At 38.9% G+C, this 20906-nt stretch overlaps 1 protein-coding gene across 1 annotated transcript in view; it reads right to left on the bottom strand.

Moving 5' to 3' along the window:
• Positions 1-20906, bottom strand: part of THSD7B (thrombospondin type 1 domain containing 7B) — a 206028-nt gene that overhangs the window by 133050 nt on the left and 52072 nt on the right. Inside the window, exon 4 of the mRNA XM_064585817.1 lies at positions 14097-14266. Within this exon, the coding sequence (XP_064441887.1) occupies positions 14097-14266 (170 nt within the window). The remainder of the gene's footprint in view (positions 1-14096; positions 14267-20906) is intronic.

The raw sequence follows: 20906 nt of genomic DNA, 5'->3' as shown, positions 1-20906 counted from the left end.
TAGAAGTTTCCTGAAGGGTCATGAAGAAAAGCCGTGTGGCTTATATAAGAAATAAGAATAACCAGAAAACAGAAAGCCATAAAATCTGAGCTAAAAAGAATCTGAGTTAGCAAGTCATTAAAAGCTCTGATGGGAAAGCTGCAAACTCCACACTGAGCCCTGACATCTGAAGTTATTATCATTGGCAACAAGTTCTCATAGGAGCTCTCTGATTCCTGGGGCTTCTTTCCAGCCCCTGGAACTTAAGTAGTTGTCAGATTTAGCAGGAAAGAAAATGTTAGATTAGTGAGTAAACAGATATGGGGGGGTGGGAAATCAGTGCCAGTTAGAGAAGGTACATGTTTTGTAAGCACATTAACTTTTAGGGCCAGGGTGATAGATGGAGAACTGACCAAGGTGTTAGAAGTCTAAAACCTACACTGACCAACTGTGAAAGCTCAGCAACTTTCAACTACTACAGGCCTCAATTTGCATATTTGAGGATAAAAATATTAAATTGTGTCAATCTTTCCTAACCTTCCTCATTGATAAGAATCATCTATTTTAATACACACACACACACACACACACACACTATATATACTTACAAATTTCAGGCCTACACTAGATTCACTGGATGGAATTGCTAGGGGAGGAGCCCAGGAAGGAATATGTTTAACAAGTACCATAGATAATTCATATCACCAGATTTGTTGGCAATTACTTCTTACATGAAACTGAAATTCCCTCTCAGTTCCAAAATTCCACTTCTTTTTTTTTATTTGTTTCAAACAGTAGTTTCTCATAACCTGAAGAGATAAATGTAGGAAGTTTCTATTTCATCAACAAGAAATTACATAAGTTAGTTTAATGAAGTTGTCAGTATTAAAAATGATAGATGTGGTTGTAAGCTTTCTCCAGTCTAAAGAATACTAAATGGGTCTGGCCAACCTGACTAGCCAGAAGAAAATTGCAGGCATAGAATGTAGGGGAACTAATGTGTTTGTCGTGTGTTCTATTTTGGTGAAAAGGAGACATCACAGAAACAAGAAAAAGACTATTATGTAAAAATAAGTTGGCTTCTGAATGTAACTAATTTTTACATTTATACTTCCCACTAGTATTTAATGTACCTATGAGATAAGAATAAATACATTCTATTATCCGTACTTCTATATATAAAGGGATAAATTGAAGCCCAAATTGGGTAACTCATCTGTCCCAAGGTTAAGTAACATCATCAACAGTATGGGTGGAATTAGAATTCTGCTCACTTACTTCCCAGTTCAATATTTCTTTCCACATTATTTCATTTTACCAAAAAGTAATAACTATTATCTCCACTTTACATACATTTGAAAATTCCCACGATGAAATCTCTCCCCCCAAAAGGCTGTTACTTTGAGATTAATAGGAGGCAACTTATAGATACAAATCTTTCTTTCTCTGGAGTAGAATTCCTAGAATATTAGCTCTACAGGCCAACAGTTTGGGCAGAATCATTTAAATTTTACATCTCAAAAAAAAAAAAAAAAACTGCTGCAGGAGAAGCTAAACTGTTACATATTTATTTTTCTATCCTTAACAAATTCTTCTCATAGCTTGTTGGATAAAGCTACACATCAACAGCCCAATACTTCTATAATATCTGTTTGCTTCAGGAAAGTAGAACATATATCCCAAGAGTGTGTGTGCTGTAATTTTCATAACAGAGAGGTCATTTTCTAAAGAAAAGTAATGGCTGCTTTTATTTTTTGGCTATAAAACTCTCCTTTTTTGAATTAACAACACAAAGTAGGATATCAAAATGTAAGGTTGCTTTTGGACAATCAAAGATTTGGGGGGATGTGGGGTATTTTTATTGTTTCACATAGTGGAGACTTGGCTCCTGGTTATAATTGGAAAAGTGACATATCACTCACTATATGCAATCATTTTAGTTATATTTTAATGGAAAGGGATATATACTATTATTTTTTCAAGATTTTATTTATTTATTTATTTATTTATTTATTTATTTATTTATTTATTTATTTATTTGACAAAGAGAGTGAGAAAGCACAAGCAGGAGGAACAGTAGAGGGAGAGGGAGAAGCATACTCCCCGCTGAGCAGGGAGCACGATGCGGGGCTCGATCCCAGGACCCTGAGATCATGACCTGAGCCGAAGGCAGACACTTAACTGACTGAGCCACCCAGGTGCCCTGGAAAGTGTGTATGTCTGGGTGCGCACGCGTGCACGTGTGTGTTGTTGCTGGAAGACAATTTCTCCGTGGATTTGTCGTATTTCTGCATATCTTGTCATTAGAGATACTGACAGCTTTTGTTCCAAACTACCTTTCCAAGGATGTTTATATAGCAAATAGCCTTGGAAGAGAAGGATAATGTCACCCTCTGGGGCAAAGGTTGTGCAGGTTTTTTTCAGTCCCCTTATCAAAGATTGGGATTTCTGAAGCTCAGTATGTCTCTCCTGTCACAGAAGGCACTTGGTGTGCAGGCGTGTGTGTCCCTGATGATGTGTTGCGCTGTGGGAGCTGGGGCTCCAGAAACAAACACAGACCCGGTGACTGACGCTACTGCGGGTGACAAAGTACCCTTGGTCTCTGACCAGGGGGCTGGCGTCTTCTGTCAGGATCTATAGAATAGTTGCCAGCTAACATGTTAGCTTGCAAGTAGACTGATATCTGAGATCCTTCCCAGTTCTTGATATGTGTGTATGTCAGTTATTCTTTTTTTTTTTTTAAAGATTTAATTTATTTATTTGACAGAGACACAGTGAGAGCAGGAACACAAGCAGGGGGAGTGGGAGAAGGAGAAGCAGGCTTCCCGCTGAGCAGGGAGCCCGATGCGGGGCTCGATGCGGGGCTCGATCCCAGGACCCTGGGATCATGACCAGAGCTGAAGGCAGACGCTTAACGACCGAGCCACCCAGTCACCCCTATGTCAGTTATTCTTATTCAAGCTTACAAATAGCTCTTCCTACAATGGGCTCTGTGTGATTCTCAGAACTGTTTGTCTTTCAACGCTCTCTCTGTGTGCTAAGAAATCCTGGAGAGTCACTTTATGACTGATCATTTCAATTAAGTAACAGAACAGCCCTGGGAAATTTTTTGAAAAATCTAAACTTCCATCACGTGTTCTATTATACATTCCAAAAATCTCACATCTACCACTTTTTCTATGTTGAACTATTGCAATGGAATGCTTAACGCATGGCTTCTTCCATTAAAATCAACTGGGATGCTTTGAGAGGGATGCTGATGTACCCAGCTCCCAAATTTCTAGTACAGTACCAAATGTATGAGGGGTCAGTTCTGAAAGCTCATAGAGAACTCAGGGTAGTGCTAAGTTCTCAATGACTGACTAAGCTCAAGTAGGTATTAACTGCTAGGGAGCTTAAGGAGTGATCCCTCACCCACATGTTGTACTAGATTCAGGCCAGCAAAGTGTCCAGGCCAGTGCCTGGGTCATGCCCTTTTGGCTGTTCAACTTAACCCCTTCCAAGAGAGAATAGATTACATAATCTTATTACTAAAACAGATTTTGCCACTGGATCATATTCGAACATCTCATTTCACAGATGAGAAAGCTGAAGTGTTGGCATTTCAACAGAAACTTTCAATGGCGTACTCTTTCACCTTCTAGGTTGTTTGCTTTTTAATCCTTTATCTTAAAAATGCTTTTTACAACACCCGTAACATAACACTCATTGTATTAAACGTACATGATTTGTTTTTATGTTTCTCTCTCCAAATTGGCTTTGACTTCCTAATATTTAAGTTTGATTTGTTCATCCCTCGATCTCTAATATTTCATGTAATGTCTAGCCTATGGCAGGACTTCAGTAAATGTGTGAAAGCACAAAAAAGCAAAGCCTTCAGCATCTCAAAAGGAGAAAACCAGCTTACTGAATGCTTACTATGCATCAGGCACTGCACTATAATTGTTTCTCCTTTAAACACAGATCATCTCATTTAATCTTGACAAGTCTCTTGGCATCTCCATGTTACACATGAGAAAACTGGACACTGAAAGAGGCTGTATGACTTGCCCAACATCACATGGCTAGGAAATGGGGGAGCTGGTGCTCAAACATGGGAATCCCCACTTCAGAACTAAGTTTGTTCTTACTAAGCTAACTAGACCTCTGTACCCCATTACATCACACCACATAATCCATATATTCATAAGGATGACCCTCTTGTTTCATTTTAATAAACCCAAGTATTATTTATATCTCAGAAGAATTGGGAGGGGTTTGGGTAGGCAGAATAATGGCCATCCAAACATGTCTAAATCTTACTGTCTACTACCTGTGAATATTAGGTTATGTGACAAAGGGAAGTTAAGGTCATATGGAACGGACATTCCTGATCAGCTGACCTTGAGATGGGAAGATTATCCTGGATTATCAGGGTGTGCCCAATGTAATTACAAGGGTCTTTATACATGGAAGAAGGAGGCATAAGAGTCATAGTCGGAAAGACATTTGAAGATGGTATGTTGCTAGCTTTGAAGATAGAGGAAGGAGTCATGAGCCAAGAAATAAGGGGAGCCCCCTTGAAGCTGGGAAAAGCAAGGAAAGGATTCTCCCTCACAGCCCCCAAAAGGAACACACCCCTGCTGGCATCTTGATTTTAGCCCCGTGAGACCCATTTGGGACTTCTGACCTCCAGCACTATAAGATAATCCATTTGTGTTGTTTTAAGTCATTAAATTTGTGGTAATTCGTTACCACAACCTTAGGAATAATACAGGGAGATGATTAATAGGAAATAGGGCCTGTGCCAGAGACAGTGAGCTGCCCCTCAAAGATTGGCATTTCCCTTCCAAAGCATACAGCTGTTGCTAGAAAGTGGCTGCTCAGCCAGATATCCCCCACTTTCCACGGGCCTCTCATCCTCCTATCCTCCTCTGCACTGAGACAGGGACAATGACTAGTCTCCTCAGTGGACCGTGGAAGTGACTTAGCTCTGAGTCAGGATGCTTAAGTCCCAGGTCTGTGATGCTCATGTTTGCTATCTAGATGATGCAATGCTAGCTTTTAACCACAAGATGGAAACTCATGCACAGAATGGTCAGCTAAACTCGCCCGAGGCCACCAAGTGTGGCTGAAATAGAATGAGTGGAAGGGGCAGTGGAGCAAGGGAAGGCTGCAGAGGTAGGCAAGGGCCAGATCATACATGGCTCTGTGAGTGATGTTAAAGAAGTTTTAATTTAGAAAAAGTCACTGAAGTCATTTTGCATGGGAATCATACACTCAGATAAGCTTTCCTATAAGGTTGCTTTGGCAGAAGTATGGAGAAGGAAAATAATCATAGCTAATAGTTATTAAGTGCTTATCATATAAGGCTCTGTTCTAAGTGGTGTGTAAGTGTGTGTGTGTGTATGTTCATTTGATGAGCCAGGAATTATCATTATTTCTATCTAACAAATGAGGAAGCTGAAGGTGAAAGTATTAACTCATCCAAGATTACACAGCTTATAAGTGACAGGGTAAGACAGAGGTAGTGGGTCTGTAAGCCCATGCTCCCCCTCTATTTAGAAGGAGAAGAGTAAGAGGAAAATCCGCTAGGAAACTATTATAGCAGTTCATGTGAGAAATAATGCTAGAAGAGGAAATAGATAAAATAAATGGAATAAACCAAGTATATGTCTGGAAGTAGAATTAACAGGATGTGGTGCTAGACTGAATGTGGGCAAAGAGATGAATGACAGTAAAATATCAAGGATGTTGCTCAGGTTTCTAGCATAAGCACTTGGCAGGAAGAAAGACAATTTCCTAATTCTGGAACACTGGAAAAGGATCTGATATGGGATTGTGCAGGATAATGAAGAATCTGGGGAACACCGAATTTAAAATGCTATATATTATTTACATAGAACTATCAGGGTCCAGTACTGAGCTCTGTGTCTAGAAAGAACTGGGACACCTTGGATACATTTCACCAAGAGTCGGAAACAGAATTAAAGTCTTAGAAAAACAATTCTTAAAAGAATAAAATGAACTGTAATTATATTTTCCATATGGAGACCCACAGAATGTTTGAATGAGAAGTGGCACCGCAATTCAGCTGGTTTCCAGCTTTTCCACTGATGTGGGGATTGATTCTCCACCCCCTCCTAGTATGCCTAAAAAAATGGCCAGACGACACAAGGAGTCATTTAACCCATCTTAAGCACACAGAGGTCTTTCTAAGCAACTCCTCTCTTGAGGACAGAACCTGATGACAAATTCAAAGTAGAGCATGGAAAATGTTAAGTACTAGAATAAGTTGAGGAGGAAACTGTGAAATTTTCCTGCAGGAAGAGTTGGACAATAAGGGGAAGATTCTTCTATATCCTCCTTGCCGGGGAATTCACATATTCAACAAGGCTGGAGAAATAGATTTGGAAGGAATAACTTCGTTTCAGAAATTGCACTGCCAAGAGGAACCTCATTACCTCTTGGCTTGGTGTTCATGAAAAATCTAATCCAGCTGACAAAATGAAGTTCAGTAAGACACCCAAGTAAAGATTGTAAATGCACTAGTCTCAGCATGTTTTTCTAAACGCAATCTTCTACCCTGAAAAGGAGAATCTAACTGTTCATTAATGAAGTGCAGGTGTACGTGAACAATTGAAATAAAGGGAAAAGTTGTTCCGAAGTGAAAAGAAATGCCTAAAACGGAAGGGTAAGACTATATGCAGAGGGTTTATTCATTTGTTCAAGAAATACCCATTGAGCTCTTATCTGCCTTTGGCCAGATGCAGTGCTAACTGCTGTGTCGTCTACCACAGTTACTAAAACCGTTGCTGCTCTAAAGATTTATGCAAGATTAAAAAAAGAGGAAAAGATGAGGAAGGGGAAGAAATGAAAAAAACTGGATGATGAGGAAGAGAAAAATATATAAAAGAAGAGGAAGAAAAATGAGGTTGGGGAGAAGAAAGAAGGAGAATAAAAGACGAAAAGAAGAGCTATTTACAGCCCCTGTCATACTACAGGCTGGTACCAGGTCTCATGTAGACTAGTAGAGTAAATCCTTAAAAACAGTGTCTCTCATTCTTTCATTTGACACATATTCATTGTTTTGCTGTGACTGAGCCTCTAGAAAGCAGAGCCTGCAATGAGAATTCAGGTGTTAATACTTTATCTGGGAGGTACAAGGTCAGGAGGCAATGATGGAGAGAAAGCGGGAGGAGCGAAGCAAGCAAAGGAAAAATGAAGAAATGCTATGTGATGTGTTACTGTGCTGACTACCATTTTGCATTAAACCACACAGATACATAGCAGGTTCATGTATTTGGAAAACAGAATTTCTCTGGAAGGACTGCGAGAATATATTGGAATAATATACAGGTGCACTGGAAATAGCCTGGCTCCCTCCTCAATCCTGTTTCCTCCTGGTGAAGTTTCACACCTTAAGGAGCTAAGTCTCCTCCACTTCCAGGTTGCAACACCTTAGCCCCTCAGCTGCTCCTCAGGAAGCCAGAGCCCACACATCACAATGTGGTGTCTTACCCAAGTCTGAAAGCAGATCTACATGCTTGTAGAGCATCAATCAAGAGAAAGAAAGAAGGTGGAAAGGAATATGAGAAGGGGCAGAGCTTGAATTCAATTCAAGTATCTTTTCTGTGTCAGAGACAGTGCTGAGTGTTGGGGAAACAACAATGAACAACAGATACGGCCCCTGACCTTACAGAGTACCCTGCCTAATGGTGCACACAAGCAAGCAATTGCAATGGAGTGAAACAAAGTGCTTTGACCATTGAGGATCAGAGACCCCAGGTGGTCTCTAAAGGTTCCCAGAAGGAGCAATTGTTGAGAAGTAGGTGTAATTCAGGTGACAGGCCAGAGCCAGAGGAGAGGTTTGTGTTGGAGGTTGGGGGCTGGAGAGGGAGACAGAGGATAGTGGTCAGTGGTCAGACAGACACTGGCTCCCAAGGCCTAGAAAGCTAAAGAAAGTGTTCCATATTGTTGGAGCCCAGGGCGTTGGACAGGGATAAAGAAAGTAATAGTGTAATTGCTACCATCTCATGGTCTGATGATTATAAAGCCTAATACCATAGCCTAGAATTCCACCTGACTACCTTAAATCCACAGCACTTACCTTCAGCTGCCCCATATTCATGCCCAACTTCATTCCTGGTTTTGCTCTAAGTATGTTCTATGACATTCTACTTCTGTGCCTTTACTCTAATGGCTTGTTTCACCTGGGATTCTGTCCTCTTCACATGGACACCTGTCTAAACATCTGCCCTTCTTTTGTGTCTACATAAAAGTTTTCTTCTTCATGAACCGATCCTATGTTCCCCACATCCCACTGGTTTAATCTCTTCTTCCCTAAAATCTTCATTTTCTCCTAAGATATTTATTCTTTGACTGACAGATCTCCCTTCCTAGACTGTTGAAGATCAAAACTAAAACAGATGGACATAGATAATTTGAAAGCATTTATGGCTTCTATAATCTTTTTTTCTCTAGAGATCAAGAGGAATATATTTAACTCTGGAAATTATTCAGAAATCAACTACTTAGTGTCACAGGCCAAGATCACTCGGCAATGCCACTGTTTGAGTCCAAGCAGACCTCCCTGGCCCAGTGACCCTCCTTGTTTTCTCCTTTGCATTCCTTCTCAATCTTTCCCCATGGACTATTTCCATCACTTCATGATCCTCAGATATTCCATTTTACCTGATTCCATTCCAGGCCCTGTGGACCACCTGGGCTTGGCAAGGAATGCTGATATCCAAACAGCAGATCATTTTTTTTTTTAAAACAGTAAAGCAATCTCTTTCTCTGTGCTGTCCATAAAGCAAAAAGAATCCAACAAAACTTAATATATCAGTCTCTCACTTGATGGGCTTTTCATTTTGAATTCCATATGCATTTGCAATTTTCTATTTACATGCTGGGCTCTGGCACTTGGAAAAACAAAGTAGGACCTCAAGAATGGCCTTCAAGGGCTTTATAGCCTAATGTGTGACAAGGACAATGATATCAATGACTGGATATCAGGCAAAAAGTGATGTGTTTTACAGGGGTATGAGCCTAGTGCAGGAGGAATAGCAAAGCTAAAATACCACTGGTAAAAGAATTAGAAAATTCAAACTCGCATTTAGTTCTAGGTCCTTGACAATCTTGCTCCTGCATGATACCACAAGCTTTGGTTTCAGTAGCACATGGCACTGAATTATCAGTTTTGTTGTGCTGATTTTGAAAAAATATATAACAATATATTGCATGAAGAAGGACATGCGTTCTTCCTCTTCAGGAAATCAAATTAAGCAGGACTCACTCACGTGTTGTCTAAAAGATCCATTTTTCCACAAGTCATTTATTTTTCCCAGGAGTAGCCTCTACTTAATGCTAGACTTTCTCCTCAAATATCCCACCTCTATCATTTGTCCAGGCCAGCTCCCTCCTATTCCCATTTCAATCATCTGAATTATATCTTGAGCTAAATAAGACATTTTTAATGTCACGAACAGCCTGATAATTTAATGAGTGGTAAAGTAAGAACTCTTCAATATTCCTGCTAAGCACTGTAATTCAACAAACATTTGCTGTATCACACTAAAACTAGTTTGTTATACTTGATTAAAAAAAAAAAAAAAAACCACTAAACTTAGATACATAAGCAATGAAATGGAACCAGTAGAAACCAATCTCAGTTTAGGCTCATGGTGACCTAATTGCCTTTGAATATCTAATATTCTCTTCCTAAACTTTTCTCAGCTTTCACACTTTGGGGAGAATGTCTGGAGAGAATATTTGAAATATAAATATGTATTATATGAACTATACATATACTGACTTTCTCCTACAGCTTAACCCCAACATCCAATAATTGAGGATGTTTCCAAAGTAGAATGATTACAATTGTCTTCTATCTTTTGGTCTCATGTGAACTGCCATCAAATAGCCTGCTGTTAATTATTCATCCAGTTATTTCTGTCTCTGTTAGCATAAAGTGAGAGGAAAATGCTGTTAACCCATTTCTCCTCTAAGAATCAACACCAAAGGAAGTTCTAAGAGCATTTTTTCCTTAAACTTTATTCTCACACCCAAATGAGTTTATTGACTTTAAAACCAATTTCTAAAGATAGGCCCTCAAATGATGGTGGAATAGATAGCTCTTTCAATTGCCCCTTAAAAAATCTGTTCATCTGTTCATAATGTAAATTACTTTATTTCATATCTCAAAAACTCTTGGATAACCAGATAAGTTTGCAAGTAGGACATGAGCGTTCCCGAGAATTCTCTTGGTATACTGACATTTATGCATTCTTATAGACAACTAAGAATATGAGATTTCTTCTCTGCTTAAAAACCTGCAGTGGGGAAAGAAAGGCTGTACCCATATCTCAAAAACGAAGTCTCACCTCCAGGATAGCACAAAAGGCCTAGATTTCCAGTGTCACTGTCACTTCCTTATTCCCTGGGCTCCCCTCACAGCAATTCACATGCCACCACTGAACACAAATGTCTCCATTCCTTTACATATGTCCCCTCTGCCCCCACTGAGAACATTCTTTCCTAATGATCCTACAAACTCTCTTTAAGCATTACCTCCTTTATGAAGATAACCCTCAGACATCATTAAATGATTTTAGCCATATTATATATATAATGATCACATTACTTATGACACTATAGCATAACCGTTAGTTCGATTGCTGTTCCAACTTAAAAAAAAACTATAAAGTAATGAGAGGCACCTTCATCATATCAGTGTCTAGTACACAGTCTAAAACATAGCTGGCACTTAATGAATTACTAAAAAAAAAAAAAAGACTGTGATTTTTCATCCACTTTTTACTCACCAAATCAATATATTTAAAAACAATATAATGACCCAAAAGACAGGAACAACATTCACGTGGCTTATCAAAGTTCTATACAGGTCAAAATTAAAGCCTGCAACTCAAACATACGAAGTCTCCATATACTACTTACACCCAAAATACTTTAAGTCTCCATATACTACTTAACATCCCAGGACACATTCCCTTATCTGACCATGTACTTCCTTAATGTCAACTCTGGGCCCAACATGATAAAGATGTAGGACTTTTAAGAACTACTTAATCTTACTGGAGTGGGGGAAGCAACTAATGCATTTAACAACTCAAAGCTAAACTGTGTCCCATCCTTAAAAGAGCTGTGTCCATTTAATGCCAAATAATGAATCTGAAATAAGAAAAAAATTCAGTAAGTGTTCTTCTTAATTGCAAGCACACCAATACCTTTCCCCAGTTTTTTATTTAGGTTTATTTTTTTTCGGGGGGGGTTCTTCACCATATAAATACATTCTATTTCTATGTCATTTCACTCCATATTTGTTGATATTTCAGTCTCCGGGCCATGTTTTCATGAATGGAAAATATCTATGTCCCAGTCTTTATTAGATTTTGAAGGTGTGTTCTTTATTTCAATGCTTTATCTCCTGAGAAATGATGCTTGAATGCAGGCTGAGTAGTTTTAATTTCATTTGAGAAAAGAGCAAGAAGAAAATGGTCTCACCAAACCAAACTTTTAGACTTACAGGTAAGCATCACTCTTGCTGATATTTCTGAATTATACATGAGAAACACAATTCTCTCCACAATAACTGGTAAACAAAATCATAAATACTCTTCTACATTTTCATTCCCAATTCTATTGGCTTGGCTACTATTGCAGGTAATGCTTCTCATATTGATTGTTACAGCACTATTTTGGCTGCATTTAAAACATTACCTGAACACTGAACAAAAGAACTAGGTAAATATGCCATAGGTATTATGCCATTTCTATAAGCACCATGAATTGAGGTTAAATGGGGACTGGGATGTCTAAGTTGCTAACAGAGAATTCTACCTCAGTATCCAGCCTATGTAAGAGACTTGGAGGCACTTGGGATAGAATTAGCATTCCTTTAGGGTTTTTTTTTTCCTCCGCATTCTGGAATTTAGATTCTATTTTATTCTATTGCAGGAGAGACCTATGGAAATGGGTCTTGGTTTGGTGCTTTATTTTGGTTTTGGCTTTGGTTTTGATTCATGGGTGGTGGTGGTAGTGTTTTCCTCAGAGTCGTGTTCCTCTAAGATCAGGTTCTTGAAATGCAGAGCAGCGAACTCATAGTGGATGGTGGGATTTTATAGGGAAGAAAAGTTAAGCAATTTGACTCTAGAGATTGAAGAGAGTATCCTAGAGTCTAAGGAAAAATTAACCTGTGGGAAAGTCAATTGTCATTGAGAAAAGAGTTTCCAAAATCAATGCTATTAAAATTCCTTCTCTCTCTACAATCTAACATAAAAAAAAGCAATGTTCACAAAAGCTGAAATGCAAAACCTGTCACCAATTTTGGCCTTTTTTTTTTATTTTAATTTTTATTTTTTAAAGATTTTATTTATTTATTTGACAGAGAGAGACACAGCGAGAGAGGGAACACAAGCAGAGGGAGTGGGAGAGGGAGAAGCAGGCTTCCCGCTGAGCAGGGAGCCCAATGCGGGGCTCGATCCCAGGACCCTGGGATCATGACCTGAGCCGAAGGCAGACGCTTAACGACTGAGCCACCCAGGCGCCCCTAATTTTGGCCTTTATTACTGCATTAGCAGAAAAGGTTAGAAACATTTAAATCTGGTCTCTTTAATCGGGCAAACACATTCACTGGTCACTTACAATAGCAATTCAATTGTTCTCTTATGTTTAACTTGAACCAAGAAGAAATTCTCATGTTGTCGGATGTGTCACGGTATATCTATAAATGTTAACAGTAGGAAATTAGGTGTTTATCAGAATGGAAAGTAATAGCTGAACAATCTTTCCTGTTCAGTTCCACACAAGAGCAAAATAAAGCCTTTGTTAATGACTACCAAGTTCGTAGTAGGCTATACTATGTCTTTAATGCAGTTGCTGACCCCTGGAAACCCTAGTACTATAGACAATAGTAAAAAGGAAGAAAGAGAGTTAGACTAAAACGATTACCAAGGTCTGAAAGAATAATCTAGAGTTCTTTATCTAAATCCTGTTATTCCGAAGTCAGAGAAGTAAGCATAGTCATGTTCTACCCTGGAATAGAAAGTGTGTAAACTGTCACTTTTCAAAAGTGACATTAGATAAGGAAGAAAATTGAATGAAACACTGTAACTTTAATTGTTCAAGCAAACACTAAGGATTCTGTAAAGATCTGTAAAGCCTCTATGAGTCAGAGGGTGAATTATCCAAGGTTATGGTTGTAGACGCCTCTGGAATGTTGAGAGGCCATGTCACATAAACTCAAGAAAAAAAGTACCTGGTATGAAAAGCTTTATAGGGTAAAATGCATGCACTTCCATGCCAAGAAAGCTTGCATCATGCGTTTATAACCAAATTCTACAGTAGAGGATTTATGTACATACTCAAGAAAACTTTCGCACCTTGACTACTTCTGCAGAGGGCACTGCTATGTCCTCTGATGTGGCTGGGACAGGCCACACATTCTTCCAGAGTAGAAGCATTATTGCTCACTTCTGGCTTTCAATCAATAGACATAAATAAATCTGGCCCAGTTTTTCAGTCCCTATCTGTTATCACTGTCTCAAACTCTGGAACAAGTGGACTCCTGCTGAGGTTGTACCTGCCTATCAGAGAGCCTAATGTGGAGAAAAGTTGTTTCTCCTCCTCCTCTGCCCCCTTTCTCTTCCTTTTCACGTTACTTGAAACTTGCCAGTAAAACTAGATCCTCAACATTTGAAGGTGATATGTCTTAAATTCCTACATTCACAAATTCATACTAACAACCTTCTTGGGAGAAAACGAAACAAAACAAAAAAAGAATGCTACTAATGCATGACCAATTGACTCACTGCAGTCTACCAGCCCCTCTCAGCTGGTAGCATTTATTTTTGCTACAGCACTTAGGTATATTTTCTCATTTAATTTTCACAATGATCCTTTGAGGCTGACGTTATTATTATTGCTCTTATTTTTAACTATTCCCAATTATTGCAAGTAGCAAAACTTAGGACTGATCTGCAAATTCTCGACAAAACAAATATTAAATCTGTGAGGGCTGAGGGTCCATAATATCAAGGAGAATATGAGGAGATGGTGTTAGAGTTGATTTCCCTTCCAATCAGCAGCATCATCTGTCCCTGGAACTGGCTGCCTACCTTCCTTGGCCTTCTGTGCGGTGGACGCTGGGGTGCTCTGGGCACAGTATACGTCCCGGGTCTGGATCCCACCTCCACAAACGGGTCCCGTCACATGCCAGTGGGGGTCCTGCTGCTCGAGGAGAAGAGAGACTTGACATTCTTTCCATTCAGAGGTCCTCCAGGAATACCTGGATTTATTTAAAAGAAATTTGATTTATTCAAAAGAAGAAGAAGAAGTAAGGAAAATATAAGATTCTAAAGAAAATGTAAGTCATGACATCAAATGTATTTAATAATCTCTTTTTCTAGGGCCAAATCTTCACCTATGGATAAAAAAGTCAATTGGCTTTGGGTACTAAATCCCTTTTATCTCCTAGGGAAAAAAAATCCCAGTAGCCTCTCATGGTAGCAATATGGGATGAGAGGAGTGAAGAAATGGATAAACAGGGGTTGTGTCTCAGCTCTGAAGCCATAAGAGAGTGAAGAATCAGAGGAAGAAGATGGAAACCAGATGAGCCTATTCCATAGCAGCTGACCTTGTCATGGGGTATCACTTCACAGACTTCTGGATGACTATGTGAAAGTCAGCCTTTTGAAATTAGTAGGATAGTAGTGTGTGAATGTGCGAAGTTGGGGATACATGGTTTTCAATGGATAGAGATGACCAACTTTTCAACCTCCTTGATATAGGAAAGTATTTCTATTTATTTGACCCCATTGGGATGAAGGCATACACATTAAAAATGAGTTAACAGTGTGGCACTACATTTAACTGATGAGTTACTTTTTTATATATGCAGAAATATTGTTATTTAAACTGATTTAGGAATATATCTTCCTGGTTAAGATACATAGTAATAGACACACACACACACATACACAAGGAGAGAAAACACAACAGAGTTTGTACACAGCTTGCTGAAAACAAAACAACCATAACAACATTGCACTCATACCTGGAGAATATTTCAGACAGAATTTCCTTTTGGGGATTATTACAACATTCTTCAAGCCCACAGCATTAATAGAACCCTACAGCATTCACATAAATACCCATAGTCTCATTAACTTCTAGAAAAATAAACAAAACCTAAGAACATTCTCATAACTGCTGTCCCATTTCAGATTTGAGGAAAAATTCCTCAGCTTTGCGATTGCTTAAAAGAAAAAAAAAAAAAAGCAATAAAAATAAGTGTGTGTCACAAAAACCCTGGCCTTTCAGAAACTAGCGTAAAATTGAAATCAAGTCACAGACATCAAAATAAGAAAGCAAATCTCTAAGAAACCTAATAGTGATCAAACTCCTTCACAATGCATGGCATCACTCTAAAAAGCTTGAGAGCTGACAATCATAAGTCTTATGAAAATCCCATGGTAGGAAAAGGATTTGGACAATCCTGTGGGGTTTGTTGTGATACAACTGATCGCCCTCAGCTTCCCTACTTCATTTTCACGTCGTTCTCCAAGGCTGGAAGCTTAGTCAGTAGGCAGGACAAAACTTCGGAGTGTAGGTCCTGCTTAGGCAGGCAATACAGACAATAATCTGTTTCCAATTCCCGGGCGTGAGAGACCGAGAAAAGTTTGGTTCTTCCCAGAGGCAGGCCTTCTCCAGAGGTCAAGTTCTGAAGCCTTTTCTCCTCACTCAAAGTTCTCACCCTGTTCTCCGTGGTCACCCAAGCAAAAGGCTTATCCCTCATGTATCAGAGTCTCAGGGCAGGTGGCTCTGTATTCCAGGGCAAGGTGCAATGGGGTAAGGGTTTGTTGGGGGGGATGGTTACCAAGGGCTTACTTCAGACCCTCTTCCTCCACCGGTTGCCTAGCAGAAGAGCTCCCTGGCCATTAAGGAGGGGGTCAGATACAGCAACTGAGTAGGAAACTCCTATGATATAATTAGCAAATAAGGTAGGCAAAAAGGGGAACAGTGTGGTATAGACAACAGGCATGATTTTCAGCTCAATGGACCTATGCTCTGCCACTTACTAGGCACATGTGACCTTGGCCCAGTTCTGTTTCCTCATCTGTAAAATGGGTATAATAAACCCACATGCTGAACACAGCACGTAACAAATGTTCAATAAATGCTAATTCCCTTTCTGCTTATATCCTTCTACATGTACATTTGCTCCTTGCTTCCACAGAAAACACCACATACACACACACACACAGTAACGTTTTATGTATGAGGATTTCATTGATTTCATCAAGTCCTAATGTTAGAGATCCAGGAATACCATGGCCTAACTTCCAACAACCAAAATTCAGCAAAGAGCATAAAAGAAACACAGAGTTCAGAATTACAGCAAGTCACAGCAATTTGTTTGCTTGTTTGAAAGGACTGGGCCAAGCTGTATAAATAGCTTTTTCAATTAATTTATTGTGACCCTAGAAGAATTAGTAATGGAAGAATTTTGGAAGTCATTAGGGAGAAAAATGAAAAGTTTAATGACTATGGTTTTATATAAAGTAACAAAAACCCTGTCGGTAGCTCATTAACCAACAACACCTGAATTCTATTCACTGGCAAACGGCAAATTCTCTGAAAAAATATAAGGCATTTATCACTACCTCAATTGTTTACCACCTCAGAGAAAACACCAGCCCAGCAAGCAGCAGAGGGAAAATGCTCACCAGAAAAGGACTTCTATATTCCTTTTTTAACTGCCCGTCTTCCACAGTCTTTCCTCAACCTCTTTATTTGTTTCAAAAGCTTTACCTACGTTTAGTCAACAAATCACCCCGCAACCATGAAACCTGAACATCCCGATCTCCCTCAACCTGGCAAAGTGTCTCCAGGGACTGACAGAATGAGGAATCAAAGGAGTCTTCTTGGCTAATGGTACTCACTTTCTCCTTTAGAAGCTGTGACAGCAATGGTCCTCCAGCCCCAGACAAGTTGGCTGCCTGACTGCCTGGGACAGTCTCTTCAACAGTGAAGTCCTGTCAAAGACATTTTCCACCTTCTCTCTCCCAACTCTGCTGCCTTTTAACACACCTTCATTTTGTCCTTTGGTTAAGAAGGAAATATGGGAATTTCAAAGGCCAGAGTCCTACCTCCTGTGGGTACATGGCACTTTGAAATCCATTATGGAAATGCCTCAAGTGGGTTAAGAGAGCCATGGAATGAAAGACACTACTCAGTGCTCATCCTACAAATGTGTAGGATCCATTTGCTTTTTTCAAGTGTTCTGGCTGAACACAATAGCCAAGGGTTAATTTATTTGAGCTCCTAGAGTATCATGACACATCCTTCAAGTAGTAATGACAATAACCAATAGCTTTTGCACGCCTACTCCGTGCTAGGTACTGCATTGACAAATTCAGGCATGTAACCTCATTAAATCTTCCCAACAATCCTATGAGGAAAGTATGCTTTCCCCTTTACAGATGGGATAATTGGAATAAAAAAGAAATAATTCTTCCAAGATCATATAAGTAATTGGAAGAGCAAGGTTCAAAATCAGATTTATCTGACTCTGAAGCACATCTTGTTGATGAAATGACAGATAGATTAAAATAGTGAATGGCAAACCAAAGAAAGTTGATCAAAGGATATAGAAAATAAGTTCAGTTGGCAATAGGTAGCTACCTGCCCAGCCATTACGAGGACAAGTAAATCTTGGACTTGGCCTGAGGAAGTGAATTCTTAAATGAGACAGCCCAGGAATGGGGACAAGAACCCATATATCAGGGCAATCATGTATTGTAACTGTGAAATTCAGTTTTTCTTCATTTACTTTCTAGAATCTACCTTCCAAATCCTTCTCTCACACCTGAAACTCAGTGCCCAATCTGTTCATATGTTCCCCATAATGTAGGTCTCCTCTTAGGAAATGGTCAATAAATGTATCCACATGATACATATTAAAAGTTAGGCATGCACTGGTCATGATGAGCACCGGGTGATGTATGGAATTGCTGAATCACTATATTGTGCACCTGAAACTAATATAATACTCTTACCTATACTGGAATAAAATAAACTATAAAAAAAGTTAATATTAAAATGTTCTCATTCTAAGAAGGTGCATGCAGCTTAAAGAAGAAACCAAGATTAAATCAAAGAAAAATTTCTAACGGTAGAAATACATATTCCCATTAAGAAATACAGGAGACAAATTCTGGACTAGGAAAAGCAATTCAAGGCCTCCAAATTCAATTGCCGAGATAACCAGCTTGTCTTCCAGACAGTGACGTCTAATTCAAGGAATCCTGTACTCAAACTATTCTTCAAATGGAAGGAGGGAGGGCAGAAGGAGTAAGAAATGGATTCATTGTTGTGAAGCAATGAGTAGAGACATCCTAAATTAGCAAAGCCAAAATTAGAAAAGTGGGCACATTTAGTGACTATTTTTAAAATACCTCCGTCCTACTAATGTGACATAAAGTGATTCTAATAGCAACAGGATTGCAGGCCCATCAGAGTTTTATAGCAATCTCTGCCCTTTAGAATGTATGCTTTATCACTTTCACAAGGCTTGGAATTGCTTACAAAGTGTGGAATTCTTTTCTCCTTCTAAAACTTGGGTTTAAAGCAAAGCAACATGGAATAGAATCTTAAGTGATTTAACGATGACAGATTGAAAGAATGATCGCATTCGTTAATGGTCATGTTTTGACTAAGCACATATAGATTTGCAAACACTCTTGTAATTGAAACCCTAGTGTAAGGTATTCAAATTCAATGTCTGTATATTAAAAATCAGTGTATTGCAGCATGACTAATTTATGATAATGTCTATCATCCTTTTAAAGTTGTAAATGCATTAGGACAGAATTAACTTGTCATTTTTTGCTGAACAGATGACCAAAATAAAGGGAACAGATCACACTTTAGATATTTTATGCTCTGGTAATTTTTTATTGAATAGAGTGGGACTATTGATTACAGAAAGCTACTCTGAAGTGCAAAGCTCTTTGCCCTTCAGCAGATAGCTTCGCTAGCCAAACTCCACATATGTATTATTAATAGACTTCTATCGCTATGCACAGCACTTAGCAGTACGTGAACTTTCTTACACTAACAGGGGAATGAATCTTCCATCCAAGAGGACTTAAAGTGGCACAATGGGGACTCATGAAACAATATGCACCAGTAAAAGACAGACTCAATAAAAAGGCATCAGTCTTCTTCTCTTGAAACAATTTATAGATTCTTTGAAACTATTGTTTCTTGTCTAAAGCAGAGTCTCCTGAGGGCTCCAGGTCATGACTCCTTTACTCCTCAAGTCATGCAGGAAAGCTGCCTAATTAAAAGTTTAAAACAAAAAAAGATGCAACCTTAACGAATCCATTAATTCATTTCAAAAATGTACTGAGTTCTCATCATGTACAGGGTATTAGTGCTGTGGTAGATGATCAACGGGGGAAGATAAAGAAGATACGGTAGGTGATAGGCATGCCGTTCTGTTCTAGAAGGCAAACTTTTACAAATTCAGACTGTGATCTCATCCCTCACCCTTTCTCAAGCTACTCTTATAACCTAATGAAAACAGAAACTTCTTATCTGGAAAACCAGACACACTGTTAGCAGAAGCAAGGCGGCCATTGGGGACCATGTCATATCATGCTTCATGTGTCCATCCCTGCCTTGGGTAGATGTTTTTATTTAATCTCCTTGACGATGCCAATTTCAGCTGCTCTTTATATGAAATGACTTTGAATCCTTCACACATGTTATATAATAAGTATAATCATGGAAGAAAGTATCCTGAGCATAGTATTGCTCTGGAACTGTCCTACATATGAGTGGTCATTCATTCATTCATTGTTTTCTGAACATTTACAATGAACCAGTCATGTTTATAAGTGCTACTCATTCTAGGAAAAAAGTAAACAAAAAAGCCACATTCCTAGATATGGGATGATTTGTAAGAACATTATCAACTATTAAACACTCTTAAAGAATATGGTGAGCTGTGAATTGTGTAAGACTGTGGAATCACAGACCTGTACCTCTGAAACAAATCATACATTATATGTTAAAAAAAAAAAGAAGAAGATAGCAGGAAGGGGAAAATGAAGGGGGGTAAATCGGAGGGGGAGACGAACCATGAGAGACTATGGACTCTGAGAAACAAACTGAGGGTTCTAGAGGGGAGGGGCGTGGGGGGATGGGTTAGCCTGGTGATGGGTATTAAAGAGGGCATGTACCGCATGGAGCACTGGGTGTTATATGTAAACAATGAATCATGGAACACTACATTAAAAACTAATGATGTAATGTATGGTGATTAACATAACATAATTTTAAAAAATTAAAAAAAATAAAGAATATGGTGATTGTGTTCTGGATGCTCTAGTTTTTAAAGAGTAATATTACAGAGAGTCCCTGACTTATGGTAGCTCAACTTACAAATTTTTGACTTGTGATAGTGTGAAAGTGATACACATTCAGTAGAAACCATACTTCGAATTTTGAATTCTCATCTTTTTTCACCTAGCAATACATGGTCCAATAGTCTCGTGATGCTGGGCAGTGGCAGTAAGCCGCAGCTCCCAGTCAGCCATGAGATCACAAGGGTAAATTATAGATATACCTGCAACCATTCTGTATCCCTACAACCATTCCGGTTTTCACTTTGAGTATAGTAGTCAACAGATTACATGAGATATTCAGTATTATTATAAAAGAGACTTTGTGTTAGATGATTTTGCCCAACTATAAGCTGATATGAGCATTCTAAGCACATTTAAGGTAGGCTAGGTGAAGCTACGATGCTTGGTAGGTTAGGTAGAGTAAATGCATTTCGACTTAAAATCTTTTCAATTTCTCAAGAGGGAACTCCATAATTCAAAAAAGATTTTTTACAAGATTCTTAAGATGCATGA

Source organism: Mirounga angustirostris, unplaced genomic scaffold, assembly GCF_029215605.1.
Source record: "Mirounga angustirostris isolate CCGP_5_RB_7025 unplaced genomic scaffold, mMirAng1.0.hap1 SCAF_3, whole genome shotgun sequence".
Taxonomy (NCBI): Eukaryota; Metazoa; Chordata; class Mammalia; order Carnivora; family Phocidae; genus Mirounga; species Mirounga angustirostris.
The sequence above is the reverse complement of the archived record's forward strand: the minus strand, read 5'-3'. Positions and strand labels throughout refer to the sequence as shown.